The sequence below is a fragment of the Otolemur garnettii genome, unplaced genomic scaffold (genome assembly GCF_000181295.1).
Source record: "Otolemur garnettii isolate 467f Iridium unplaced genomic scaffold, OtoGar3 scaffold00031, whole genome shotgun sequence".
Classification (NCBI taxonomy): domain Eukaryota; kingdom Metazoa; phylum Chordata; class Mammalia; order Primates; family Galagidae; genus Otolemur; species Otolemur garnettii.
The window spans coordinates 13499709-13513203 of NW_003852426.1; the positions used below are offsets into that span (position 1 = coordinate 13499709).

Genomic DNA, 13495 nt, shown 5'->3' on the forward strand with positions numbered 1-13495 from the left:
GTATGAGATGTTAATCACAATGCTGATACGGCTGTAGAGAGATGGAGACTGGAGGCCACTGCTGATTTCTAAAACCACATAGGGTAGAGAGCCTAAATCTCACCTCAGCTAGCTTAAAAGGCACTTTAAACTGCCAACCTGGGCTAAGCAGTAGCTTTCCTGGGAAAGCACTTGTTGCTAGGATCACTCCTGAAGTGGCTATCTACTTACCAGGGTGTCAAAACCAATCTCACACTATGCCCCTGAGGGCCACGGCTGCAAGGGGTCTCAGCCCCCGCCCTTAGGCTGCTCAGTCACTAGATTACTCGCTCCCACTCCTGCCAGATCCTTCTTCTGTGACCCTGAGGGCGGAGCTTGCTGGGGTAGTTCTCCCATAATGGCTTTGTGGGGGCGCACAGCCAAGAATACTATTAGCACCATCCGGCTCACCATCTAGTCTGGGGCCCTAGATGATACCTAAAGTCTTCTGCTCTCCTGCCCAAGTTCTCCCAAGGTAGTGCAACTGAGTCCCAAGTCCAAAAAAATACCCCAACAGCTCACAGGTAAGGCCTTTCCAGTTTGCAATCCTTGTAGCTGCTGTACTTACAGCTGCCCAGTGGGATTAGACTGGACAAACACACGCAAACACTTGCCAGTTCTCCACTGCTTTTGTCCTGCTTATGGGGTCCAGAAGTCCCTTGCTGACTCCCTGTGTCTCCAAAGGGATGTTTCTGGGCCAATCCCACCAGCCAGAGATGCTTGTAGTCTCCTCTCCCCGGACTTACCGTGCCCAGTTGCAAAGAAGCTGTTAGTCAGCTGCCATCTTGCTCCTTCTCTGAGAATATGGAATATTTTAAAGTAAAATGATAGGGTTGAGGGGGATGGGAGTGTATGGTGGAAGAAATAAAGTCAGGGCCAAGAGTAGATGCGGGGCAGTGGATCTTGGAGCCCTGGCTTCACGTAGTGGACTCCATTGGTGATGTGGTACCCTTCCTTATGGGCGCTCACCTCCCATTAGACTCAGGTGCGCTTAGTAGACTATTCTGTTTCTCCTTTCTCCAGTCTGTAAATATGTTGCCGTTGAGCTAAAGTCAGCTTTTGAGGAAACAGGCAAGACCAAGGAGGTGATTGGCACAGGCTATGGCATCCTGGACCAGAAGGCATCTGGAGTCAAATACACTAAGTCGTAAGTGAATGGGCTCCTGGCCTGGCCTGCTCTGTTTCCTTTTCCTTTCCAGCTGAGCAAACCCACCAGAAGGGAGTCAGTGGTAACTGAGACCCAAGTTTGCCTGCTGGTTCTGCCCCTCCTCACCCCCAACTAATTGTGTGACCTGTATAAATTCCTTAACTTCTTTGGGCTTCAGATTTCTTATCTGTAAAAGCAAGACTGTTGGATCAATGTGGTTTATAAAAATATTGGTATCATAGGATTACCAGCTTTTTATTTTGCCAGTTATAAATATTAAAAACAAAAAAACCCTTAGCTAAGGGTGGCGCTTATGGCTCAGTGAGTAGGGCGCCAGCCCCATATACCAGGGGTGGTGGGTTCAAACCCGGCCCCAGCCAAACTGCAACAAAAAAATAGCCAGGCACTGTGGCGGGTGCCTATAGTCCCAGCTACTCGGGAGGCTGAGGCAAGAGAATCACCTAAGCCCAAGAGCTGGAGGTTGCTGTGAGTTGTGATGTCACAGTGCTCTACCAAAGGTGACTCTGTCTCACTCTGTCTCAAAAAAAAAAAAAAAAACCCTTAAAAAAAAAACCCCTCAGCTATGTTCCATCCTTTTAAGATGAAATGATATTTTGGAGCCAGGCATGGTGGCTCATGCCTATAATCCTAGCACTCGGGGACACCAAGGAAAGAGGATCACTTGAACTCAGGAGTTTGAGTTCAAAGAGGATCACTTGAACCAGCCTGAGCAAGAGTAAGACCCCATCTTTACTAAAAATAGAAATACTAGTTGGGCATTGTGGCAGGTGCCTATAGTCCCCGTTACTTGGGAGGCTGAGGCAGGAGGATTGCTTGAGCCCAAGAGTTTAAGGTTAGAGTGAACTATGATGACACCACTGTATACTACCTGGGTGACAGAGCATAACTCGGCCTAAAAGAAAAAAAAAACTACTCCCAGGTACACTGACTCACATCTGTAATCCTAGCACTTTGGGAGGCCAACTCAAGTATCACTGAGGCCAGAAGTTGGAGACCAGCCTGAGGAACATATTGAAACCCTGTCTCTACCCCCAGAAAAGAATCTTAAAAAAAATCTAAGGGCTGCTGGCTCAGCACCTGTAGCACAGTGGTTATGGCACCAGCCCATACACCGAGGGTGGCGGGTTTGAACTTGGCCCAGGCCGGCTAAACAACATTGACAATTGCAACCAAAAAATAGCTGGGCGTTGTGGCAGGTGCCTATAGTGTTAGCTACTTGGGAAGCTGAGGCAAGAGAATCGCTTGAGCCCAAGCGTTTGAGGTTGTTGTGAGCTGTGATGCCATAGCACTCTACAGAGGGCGACATAGTGAGATTCTATCTCAAAAAAAAAAAAAAAAAATCTAAGGGCTGGGTACCATGGCTCACACCTATAATCTTAGCATACTGGAAGGTTAAGGCAGGAAGATCCCTTGAGGTCAGGAATTCGAGACTAGCTTAAACAAGAGTGAGACCTCATGCCTACTATAAATAGAAAAAATTAGCTGGGTATTATGATAGGCACCTGTAGTCCCAGCTACTCAGGATGCTGAGGCAGGAGAATCTCTTGAGCCTAGGAATTTGAGGTTACAGTGAGCTGTGATCATACCACTGTACTCTAGTCCAGGCAACAGAGCCAGACCCAGTCTCTAGATAGATACATACATAATTATTTACAAAACATTTCTTACCTTAGAGCTGTTAAAATATTGTCTCTCTGGTCTGTGTTCCAGCATTTCAGAGCCCCCAAACCAGATGCCCTATCTTCTTTCCAGCTCTGACTTACTTCCTGTTGGTGAGAAGCACAGGTGTTGGGGCAGCAGGGCTGGAGGGATGGACCATTAACTCACTGGGGCTAAGAGAGGAATTTAGTTCCTCTTGTGCTGTTGTCTCGGCAGGGACTTACGGTTAATTGAAGTCACTGAGACCATTTGCAAGAGGCTTTTGGACTACAGTCTGCACAAGGAGAGGACGGGCAGCAACCGGTTTGCCAAGGTTGGATTTTTGCTTGTCCTTTATCCCCTCTGGGCCAGGCCTGCGTACATCTTGAGTATGTCTTTGTGTGTGAGTGCAAATTGAAGATGATGCCCTGGGAGCTTCCCTCTTGGCCTCTTCCCGTCCTTTGATTGCCATTTACACTCCTCTCTTCCTGAGTGGCCTTTAAGTGGCAGTAGGCACATTTGTGCTGGGCTGAAGCTGTCTATGAGGGTCTTGTTTCAGTTTTAGACCCAGGCAGAAATGATCCTGAGTGGCAGCTTGCGTGGGGATCTAAGACACTTGAACAGGGAGAACTCAGCAGGATCCAGGATGTGCAGACATGTGAGGGTTTAGGGGAGCTGTAAGAAAATATTTAGGGGCAGCGATTGCCCAGTTCCTCATCTACGCCCACATGGTACCTCTGTAGATCCCTACCAGAGTACCTATGTGACATTTAGTATGTTCACTATATGTACGAATGCATCTCTCCCTAGAGAATAAGCTGCTTACAACAGGCCCATAGTTCTTTTTTGCTATGTCATCAGTGCCTGCCACATGGTAAGATAGTTGCTGCCAATATTTTTCTTTTTTCTTTTTTTTTGAGACAAAGCCTCAAGCTGAGCCCCTGAGTAGAGTGCCATGGCTTCACTGCTCATAGCAACCTCCAACTCTTGGGCTCAAGCGAGTCTCCTGCCTCCACCTCCCAAGTAACTGGGATTACAGGCGCGGCCACAATGCCTGGCCATTTTTTGGTTGCAGCCATTATTGTTATTTGGCGGGCCTGGGCTGGATTCGAACCCGCCACCTTAGGTGTATGTGGCTGGTGCCTTAGCCACTTGAGCCACAAGTGCTGAGCCGCTACCAATATTCTTCTACCTAAGTTTCCTTCTGGCAAGGGCAACGAATTATAAAACTCTAGAATACCTAAGGTTATAGTCTCAAGCAGCAGAAACTCATATAAATTTTGCACTGAATAATACATTTGTATTTACTTTAGTAAAAAGTGTTTAAAATTTTTCCCATAGTTAAAAAAATTGGAAATAGGCTTGGCACCCATAGCAGTGGTTATGGTGCCAGCCACATACACCAAGGCTGGCAGGTTCGAACGCAGCCCGGGCCAGCTAAACAGCGACAACTGCAACAAAAAATACCTGGGCATTGTGTGCGGGAGGTAAGAGAATCGCTTAAGCCCAAGAGTTTGAGGTTACTGTGAGCTGTGATGTCAAAGCACTCTACCAAGGGCAGCATAGTGAGACTCTGTCTCAAAAAAAAAAAAAAAATTGGAAACAATGGTGCTGTCCACCAGTAGGGAAGCAGTTAAATACATTGATATGGGCATTTGGGGGCCTAATGTGCAGATGGAAAACAAAGAATGAAGTAGTTCTTAATGAACTGAGTCAAACTGATCTTTGAGTTGGAGTGTATCCTACCATAGTGAGGGGAAATAGCCAAGAGAAATTGATTGCCTGGAAAAGGAGTATAAATTCAAAGGGCCTGGCTGGGAGGCTGAGGTGGGAGGACCACTTGAGCTCAGGATTTGGGACCAACTCAAGCAAAAGTGAGACTCGTCTCTACTAAAAATAGAAACAATTAACTGGACGTGGTAGCACTTTGCCTGTAGTCTTTTGCTGGTTGGGAGGCTGAGGTAGGAGGATGACTATGACGAGCTATGATGACAGCACTGCATTCTAGTCCACTGCACTCTAGCCCAGTTGACACAGTAAGACCCTGTCTCAAAAAAAATAAAAGGGCCTGAGGCCAACAGCAATCTTCGTGAAAAGATGAAGTTTGAGGAGGCAGGTCAGGTTGTAATGTGTAAGGATTGTGGGAAGCAGGCCCTAAAAGGGGAGGGCAGGGTGCGGTTAAGGAAGAGAAGCTTTAGTAGGGGTATCCAGCCTTTTTTTAAATCTCTGCTGCACATTGGAAGAAGAATTGTCTTGGGCTACACATTAAATACATAAACACTGTAACAGCTGATTAGTAAAAAAGAGGTCCATGCATACGTGATATCTGACACCACAGATAAGCAAAAAAGTCCTCACAAAATCAGCATGTGACCTATGGGCTGCAAGTTGGATGCCCCTGCTATAGAGGATCTTGACTTCTCAGAACTGTGTTCTTAAGACACCATTGGGAGAGGAGGGCGGGGGTAGAGAAGGTAGCTCTGCCTCCCATGTTTGGTTGCCTCTTCTAGGGCATGTCAGAGACCTTTGAGACGTTACACAACCTGGTACACAAAGGGGTCAAGGTGGTGATGGACATCCCCTATGAACTGTGGAATGAGACTTCTGCAGAGGTGGCTGACCTCAAAAAGCAGGTACAGGCCCTTTAGCCCTTGGAGGCTATTACACCCAATGGGGAGGGCAGATGAGTGGGGATTGGGTCTCCTTGGAAGAAGCCACCAAGGGCTGGGTGACTTTAGTCATTTCACCTCTCTGCCTTCAGTTTACTTGGGTAGATTACAGCCACCTGCCTATCTTGTGGTGGGTTGCAAGGCCTAGCTGAGCTCCTCTAGGAGCAGTCGGGGGCTGGGGCTTTGCCAATATGAGGTGTTGTGATTGACAGTGTGATGTGCTGGTGGAAGAGTTTGAGGAGGTGATCGAGGACTGGTACAGGAACCACCAGGAGGAGGACCTGACAGAATTCCTCTGCGCCAACCACGTGCTGAAGGGAAAGGACACCAGTGAGTCCAAGGGTTTGGAGAAGGCAGGGCAGGTTTGCCCTGGATGATTTCATTGTTTGCTCTCCCTCCAGGGAGGTGGGTCGGAGAGGATGGAAAGGAAATAGAGGGCATCAGAGGGCATGGTAGGATCTCTGCCCTCAGGGGCCATGGTAAGCGGTGGTGAGGTAAGAGGCACTGAAACCTGGGGCAGAATAACATGCAGATGAGCCAGGTGCCCCAGAGGGGCCTGGCAGCCACAGTGAGGTAGAAAATAGGGACCTGGGCTCGGCGCCTATAGCTCAACCGGCTAGGGCGCCAGCCACGTACACCTAAGGTGGCGGGTTCGAATCCCCAGCCCGGACCTGCCAAAACAACAATGACGGCTGCAACCAAAAAAAAAAATAGCCGGGTATTGTGGCAGGCGCCTGTGGTCCCAGCTACTTGGGAGGCGGAGGCAGGAGACTCGCTTGAGCCCAGGAGTTGGAGGTTGCTGTGAGCTGTAATGCCACGGCACTCTACCCAGGGGGACAGCCTGAGGCTCTGTCTCAAAAAAAAAAAAAAAAAAAAAAAAAAAAAAGAAAAAGAAAATAGGGAACTGATGTCAGGTGCCAGTTCCAGTTGCTGTTCCCAGTGGCTCCCTGATCAGTACTCCTCACCCAGCAAACCAGTCCTGAGGTACCTCTGTTGAGTATCTCTCCTCACCCCAGGTTGCCTGGCAGAGCAGTGGTCCGGCAAGAAGGGAGACACAGCTGCACTGGGAGGGAAGCAGTCCAAGAAGAAGAGCAGCAGGGCCAAGGCATCCGGCAGCAGGAGCAGCAGCAGCAAACAAAGGAAGGAGCTGGGTGGCCTCGAGGGAGACCCCAGCCCTGAGGAGGATGAGGGCATTCAGAAGGCAACCCCCCTCACACACAGCCCCCCTGATGAGCTTTGAGCCTAACCCAGTGTCACCTGTAACGAGAACCTTGATATTGCAGCCGGAGCGTCTGGGGCACGACTGTAGCAGGCAAAGATGGCACTGCTTCCTTCAGGTTCTCCCTGCCTTGGCTGTGCCCTCTTCTGTCAAGAAAAGATATAAGCCCCAGGAAGAAATCCTCAGCTATGGTCAGCCCGTGCCAGCCTTTACCCTCTGCCACGCATCCCTCTCCCGACCTGGACTTTAGGCAGGCCGTGTGGTTTCTGGACTTCAAGGACGCCAATGTGAACTCAGGAGAGACAGATGTCAGAGCTGGGCACCAGGACTGGGTCCACAGCTCATAAGGAGGGCAGGCAGGAGCTTCACCTGACCTCCCTCCTATGCTCAGAAGGGAGCAAGACTGCAGCACCCCATAGCGGCTCTGTGTTCACCCTTCCTGTGGGCACCTTGCACTCTGTCTGCCCTCCACGGGGCTCTCAGAGTAAAAACCTTCTGGCCTTTGGGTTCCTATGTCTGAACCCTCTTCAGGCCTCAGAGGTCCCCAGGAACCCCTTGTTGCTCTTTCCTGCTTCTCATGTTCCAGCCTTTGGGGCTGAGGAGTGAGAGAATACTCCCATCCTCCCCGTTATTAAGACTGAACCTGCCAGCCAACTGTTTGGAACAGCAAGTGCAGGGAAGGCCCAGCACAGTGCACTGACCCTGGCTCACGCTACTCACTTGTGTCCTGGGTACCTGGCTGCCCTCCTTTCCTCCCTCTCTCCAGCCTCTCCTCTTTCCCCATTTGTTGTGTAAAGTTTACTGGCTTTTTGTCCCTCCTTCCCACCTCCATCTGGCCCTGCCTGTTGGTCTTGAACCTTGTTCTTTGATAATCACACTTGATCACTGCTCTTCCTAACTATTAATAGTACCTGGAACCCAGAGGGGAGGACATCTTGGTCTCCCAATAACACCTGATTACACCATGTTCTTCTGAGCCTGGGGAGGATTAGGGAAGCTGGCCTCTAGGGAGAAGAGATGGAAGGTTCAGGCCCCTCCCCAGTTTGTCCTGAGGGCAGAGATCAAGGCAATTGGTAGCAATAGTGATGACAATTGTATGTATTCACAGTGCTTTTTTTTTTTTTTTTTTTTTTTTTTTTGAGACAGAGCCTCAAGCTGTCCCCCTGGGTAGAGTGCCGTGGCATTACAGCTCACAGCAACCTCCAACTCCTGGGCTCAAGCGAGTCTCCTGCCTCCGCCTCCCAAGTAGCTGGGACCACAGGCGCCCGCCACAACGCCCGGCTATTTTTTGGTTGCAGCCGTCATTGTTGTTTGGCGGGTCCAGGCTGGGGATTCGAACCCGCCACCTTAGGTGTACGTGGCTGGCGCCTTAGCCGGTTGAGCTATAGGCGCCGAGCCACAGTGCTTTAATTTTAAGGGTTACAACACACTTGAGAGATGGGTGCTTTTAGCCCCATATTGTATTACAGAAGAGAAAACAGGCTCAAGTCAAGTGATGTGCCCAAGGTCCTACTGTTTCTTTCCTTTCTTTTCTTTCTTTTTTATTTGAAATAGGCTCTTGCTTTGTCACCCTGGCTGGAGTGTAGTAGCACAGTAATAGCTTACGACAGCCTTGAACTCCTGGGCTCAAGGCATCCTCCCACCTCAACCTGAATAATTGGGATTACAGACATGTGCTGCTACACCAGCTAATTTTAACATTTTTGTAGAGATGGAGTCTCACTGTGTTGTTCGAGCTGGTTTCAAACTCCTGGCCTCAGGTTATCCTCCTACCTCAGCCTAAGTGCTGAGTTTACAGGAGTGAGCCATCACACCCAGCCACCCTACTGTTAATGAGAGGTATAGCTGGGACTCAGACTCTTGTTTTCAGATTTCAAGTCCATTTGTATTGTCCACAGCTGCCAGGACCTCTTTCCCCAACACCTGGCACTGATACTATAATTCATATTGAATTGGTTTGGTTCCTGGCCTTAATCCATTACCAACACCAAGATTCTTTTATTATAAAAGGAAAGTAGGAAGCAGCACTGGCTTCTTGGAAGGAGAGAACGTCAGAAAGTCTTTCCAAATCTGTGCCCTCTTTGAGCACCCACACTGAGACTCCATCTCATCCTTTCATTAGCTGGGCCCAATGGGTAGGAGAGGATATATTGCTCAAGGCGCCCTGAGTATAGTGCAGAGGCTCTGGGGCCCAAACTCTTGGGAGTGAAGGGGGCACCCTCATAGCCTGGGCCCAGCCTCTCTTCAACTCCCCCAGGTTGGGGGCAGCCAAGGCTACAGAGTGGAATGAAGCAGAGTGGAAGCTTTTCCTCCCTTGGCTGTTGAGGCTTAGAACGGGTCCTTGGAGGGTACTTTTTAGTCTGTCCTCCACCTCATCTCCAGGACTGATGTCCCCTCTGTTGAAGGGGTTAGTGAGCAAAGAAAGACCAATCCTGACTTTGTTCTGAGCATGGCTGGTGGGGGTGTCAGAAAGGGCTGGAACCCAGGACAGGGATCTAGTTGCAGCCCCCTGGACTCTGTAGAATTTGATGGCCAGTGTGATTCCACCATCCTGTCATTAACCCCACAGCATTTCAGTCCTCTGTCCCCAGAGCTTCATTGATTCTTAAAGTAGGACAAGGCAAAGACCTAACCCCTCACTGGGGTGTTGGCCAAATGACCCAATCCTGGACCCAGTCCAGACCTGAGGGCAGGCAGCACTGTGACTGCTTTGCTCCTTGACCTGTGGCTACTGCGTGATGCCTACCAAGGCTCAGGCTTGCTAAACCCTTGCTAGCTCTTCCCACTGCCCATCCCAGAAGGCAGATTCTGGCATAGCCTACAAAAGGCAGAATGCAGGATCCATCTTCCTAAGTTTTTCCTTTTCTCTCCCCACCGCACATAGAAAGCTTCTTGGGTTTGGGTTTTGCCTCCCACTTTCCCATCCCTCTTCCTGTCTGTATGGTAAGGGGACTGTTTAAGCTCAAGTTAACCTGATTTCCCTCCCCTTCTCAGAAACATTAGAACAGGATTTCCTAAACTCACCTAGACATAAGGGTCACCTGGAATGCTGGTTGGTTGGTTTGTTTTTTTCTTTAAATTCCCGTGACAGATTACAGAATACTTGTTAAACATAAAGATGTCTGGGTCCACTCCAGACCTGCTGGATTGGGACCCAGGAATCTGCATGCTTAAAAACATCTCCCATGGTTCTTAAGATAGGCCAGCTCAAACTCACTTTATGAGAATCCCAGGGTGTTGTCCTAAGTGGAAGCAGGACCTCAGTGAAGTTACATGGGGTCAGGCTCTTATCCTTAGAAACATGACTGTTCTGAACCCCAGAGTGGATCCATCTCTATTGATGATGTCTGTCAACCAGAGCCACAAAGGCTGATAGACAAACCACAGGCCTGTTTACTCCAACTCAATGATTTAGAACCACAGGTTCAGGGCCAGGTGTGGTAGCTCATGTCTGTAATCCTAGCACTCTGGGAGGCCAGGGCAGGTGGATGAATTGAGCTCAGGAGTTTGAGACCAGCCTGAGCAAAAGCCAGACCCCCTTCTCTACTAAAAATAGAAAAAATACCAAGGCATGGTGAGCACCTGTAGTCCCAGCTTCCTGGGAGACTGAGGCAGGGGGAATCTCCTGAGTCCAAGAATTTGAGGTTGAGGTTGCTGTGAGCAAAGAGAGCACAACACTACCCAGGGCACAGTAAGACTCTTGTCTCAGAAAGAACCACAGGTTCAGATAGTGAAATCACAGGCTGATTTCCTTTTCTCAGAGGAGGCTGCATCAGGACCTCTGTATTCATTTTAAAGGGCAACTCCTAGAGGGCAGGCTTCTTTGCTTATTTCCAAGTTCCTAGGTGTTAATTAGAAAAATGTACTCCTGGCCAGGCACAGTGGCTCATACCTGTAATTCTAGCACTCTGGTAGGCCGAGGTGGGTGAATTCCTTGAGCTCAGGATTTCAAGACCAGCTTAAGCATGAGCAAGACCCTGTCTCTACTAAAAATGGAAAAACTAGCCAGGTGTTGTAGCGTGCACCTGTAGTCCTAGCTACCCAGGAGTCTGTGACAGGAGAGTCGCTTGAGCCCAAGAGTTGGAGATTGCTGTGAGCTATGATGCCATGGCACTCTACTCAGGGCAACAGAGTGAGACTGTAGCAAAAACAACAACAACAACAAAATGGCTGGGCGCAGTGGCTCATGCCGGTAATCCTGGTACTCTGGGACGCCAAGGTGGGTGGATTGCCTGAGTTCAGAGGTTTGAGACCAGCCTGAGCCAGAGTGAGACTTAGTCTCTAAAAATAACTGGGTGTTGTGGCAGCTACCTGTAATCCCAGCTACTTGGGAGGCTGAGGCAAGAGGAATTGCTTGAGCCCAAGAGTTTGAGGTTGCTGTGAGGTATGACTCCGTCGCACTCAACCCCAGGGCAGCAAAAAAAGAAATTTTAATATGAATTTTGTTAGAATAAGACACTTGACTAAATACCTGCCAGAAAATTATCATAATAAATATGCAAACCAAGGACAGCGCCTGTGGCTCAAGGAGTAGGGCGCTGGCCCCATATGCCAGGGGTGGTGGGTTCAAGCCCGGCCCCGGCCAAAACTGCAAAAAAAAAAAAAAAATAATGCAAACCAATGGGGTTTATTGTGTGAATGGCAGACCCTTAAAAGTGGAGTCTCGTGTTCTTCTAAGATTCACAGCAGCCCTGCATCACTATAGTTCCCAAGAACTTCCCCTTTCTTGTTCTTGAAAGAAAAGAAACCCTACTTTTCATGGCAGATGTATGGTCCATGCTAAGTCTCCTGTTTCTATGAATGGGTCCAGTCACCATTTCCAGGGGTGGAAATATCTATCAGCACCAACTGCCTCTAAATACAAAAGATTGTCCAAAAAAAAAAAAAGACAAAAGACAAATGTCATTTTGTTAGAAATTGCAGTTGACCTTTGCACAACACAGGACTGAACTGCATGAGTCCACTTGCACAAGATTTTTCTTCCCTCTCTATCATCCCTGGGACAGCAGCTCCAACCCTCCTCTTCCTCCTCCTCCTCAGCCTACTCAATGTGAAGATGATGATGATCCGCTTCTACTTAATGAATAGCAAATATATTTTCTTTTCCTTATGATTTCCTTAATATTTTCTTTTCTCTAGCCTACTTTATTGTAAGAGTACAGTATATAATATATATAACATACAAAATGTGTTGATCAACTTTAAATTGTCAGTAAGCTTTCTGGCCAATAATAGGCTATTAGTATTTAAGTTTGGGGGCAGTCAGAAGTTATATACAGATTTCTGACTTGGGAGTTGGAGCCCCTAGCCCCCAAGTTTTTCAAGGTTCAACTGTCCTCACTAATACTTAGTGTTTTGGGTGTGATGGCATACACTAAGTCACGTGTTGTAAAGAGCAATGAATGCTTAGTCTGTTATCAGGGCCCAAACAGATAATTTTTACATTGAAGAATAGCTCAGTGAGCAGATACGTGTATGTGGAGAGATCTTAATAGAGGTAAGGACTCTTTAAAACTGCTTTTAACAAAGTGAAGTGGTCAAAAAGAACCTCTCTTCTTACACATCAGAATTCTCATTGATGCGCTAAATAGTAATGTAGCTGCCATTATTAATGTTACAACTGACATCCCCAGGTTATGAATGAGATAGGTCCTGTAGGTTTGTTCTTAAGTTGAATTCGTATGTAAGTTGTAACAGGTACAAATACCTATTACCTGGAATAGTCTCTGTAAGTCTGAGTTGTACATCAGATGTTTGTAACTCCTTTATTTTACTTTAATTCAACAGGACTTTTGGGTGGCGCCTGTGGCTCAGTAGGTAGGGCACTGGCCCCATATACCAAGGGTGGCAGGTTCGAACCCAACCCCTGCCAAACTGCAACAAAAAAATAGACGGGCATGGTGGCAGGCACCTGTAGTCCCAGCTACTCGGGAGGCTGAGGCAAGAGAATCACCTAAGGCCAGGAGTTGGAGGTTGCTGTGAGCTGTGACGTCACGGCAATCTACTGAGGGTGATAAAGTGAGACTCTGTCTCTAAAGAAAAAAAAAACAGGACTTTTTAAAAAGTCCAAAAAGGGACCCATTATGATATTTCTGTTAGCAGAATTCAAGTAGCTGAGTGACTTCCCATCCCTCCCTCAGTGTCCCAGTTTTCAGTGTGCGGTAATATAGTTATCAGAGAAGAGGTCTTTTTATTTATTTTTGTTTTCCTTTTGAGACAGTCTCACTCTGTTGCCCTGGATACAATGCTGTGTCATTGTAGTTCACAGCAACCTCAAATTCTTGGGCTTAAGCAATTCTCTTGCCTCAGCCTCCTGACTAGCAGGTGCCCACCACAATGCCCCCCCTAGTTTTTCTATCTTTTGTTGAGGCTGGTCTGGAACTCCTGAGCTTAGAGAGTGCTAGTATTACAGGTGTGAGCTACCATGCTCAGCCCAGAGAAGAGTTTTATTCTGCAGCTTGGACTGGACAAAATAAGCTGGGTATGATGTAGTCCCAACTAATTAGGAGGCTGAGATTGGAGGGTCACTTGAGTGCAAGATTTCAAATCCAGCCTGGGCAACATAGCAAGACCCCGTCTCTAAAAGAAAAAAATAAGCAGGGAGGCGCCTGTGGCTCAGTGAGTAAGGCGCCGGCCCCATATACCCAGGGTGGCGGGTTCAAACCCAGCCCCGGCCAAACTGCAACAAAAAATAGCCGGGCGTTGTGGCGGGCGCCTGTAGTCCCAGCTACTTGGGAGGCTGAGGCAGAAGAATCGCCTAAGCCCAGGAGTTGGAGGTTGCTG

General features: G+C 48.3%; 1 protein-coding gene across 3 annotated transcripts in view; it reads left to right on the forward strand.

Annotated features, from left to right (window-relative positions):
• The window catches only part of CNPY3 (canopy FGF signaling regulator 3), a 15841-nt gene extending 8630 nt beyond the window's left edge, over positions 1-7211 (forward strand). The window contains exons 2-7 of one of the 3 annotated variants that reach the window (XR_002773219.1): positions 1042-1165; positions 2897-2958; positions 3062-3158; positions 5335-5457; positions 5706-5823; positions 6510-6870. Coding sequence is in view for 1 of the 3 variants with exons in the window: in XM_003789201.3 (XP_003789249.1) it covers positions 1042-1165; positions 3062-3158; positions 5335-5457; positions 5706-5823; positions 6510-6733 (686 nt within the window). In the remaining 2 variants the exon portion in view is untranslated. Of the gene's footprint in view, positions 1-1041; positions 1166-2896; positions 3159-5334; positions 5458-5705; positions 5824-6509 lie in introns of all 3 variants that reach the window. The other 2 variants (XR_002773218.1, XM_003789201.3) reach the window with 2 other exon arrangements.
• Positions 7212-13495: the final 6284 nt, after the last annotated feature.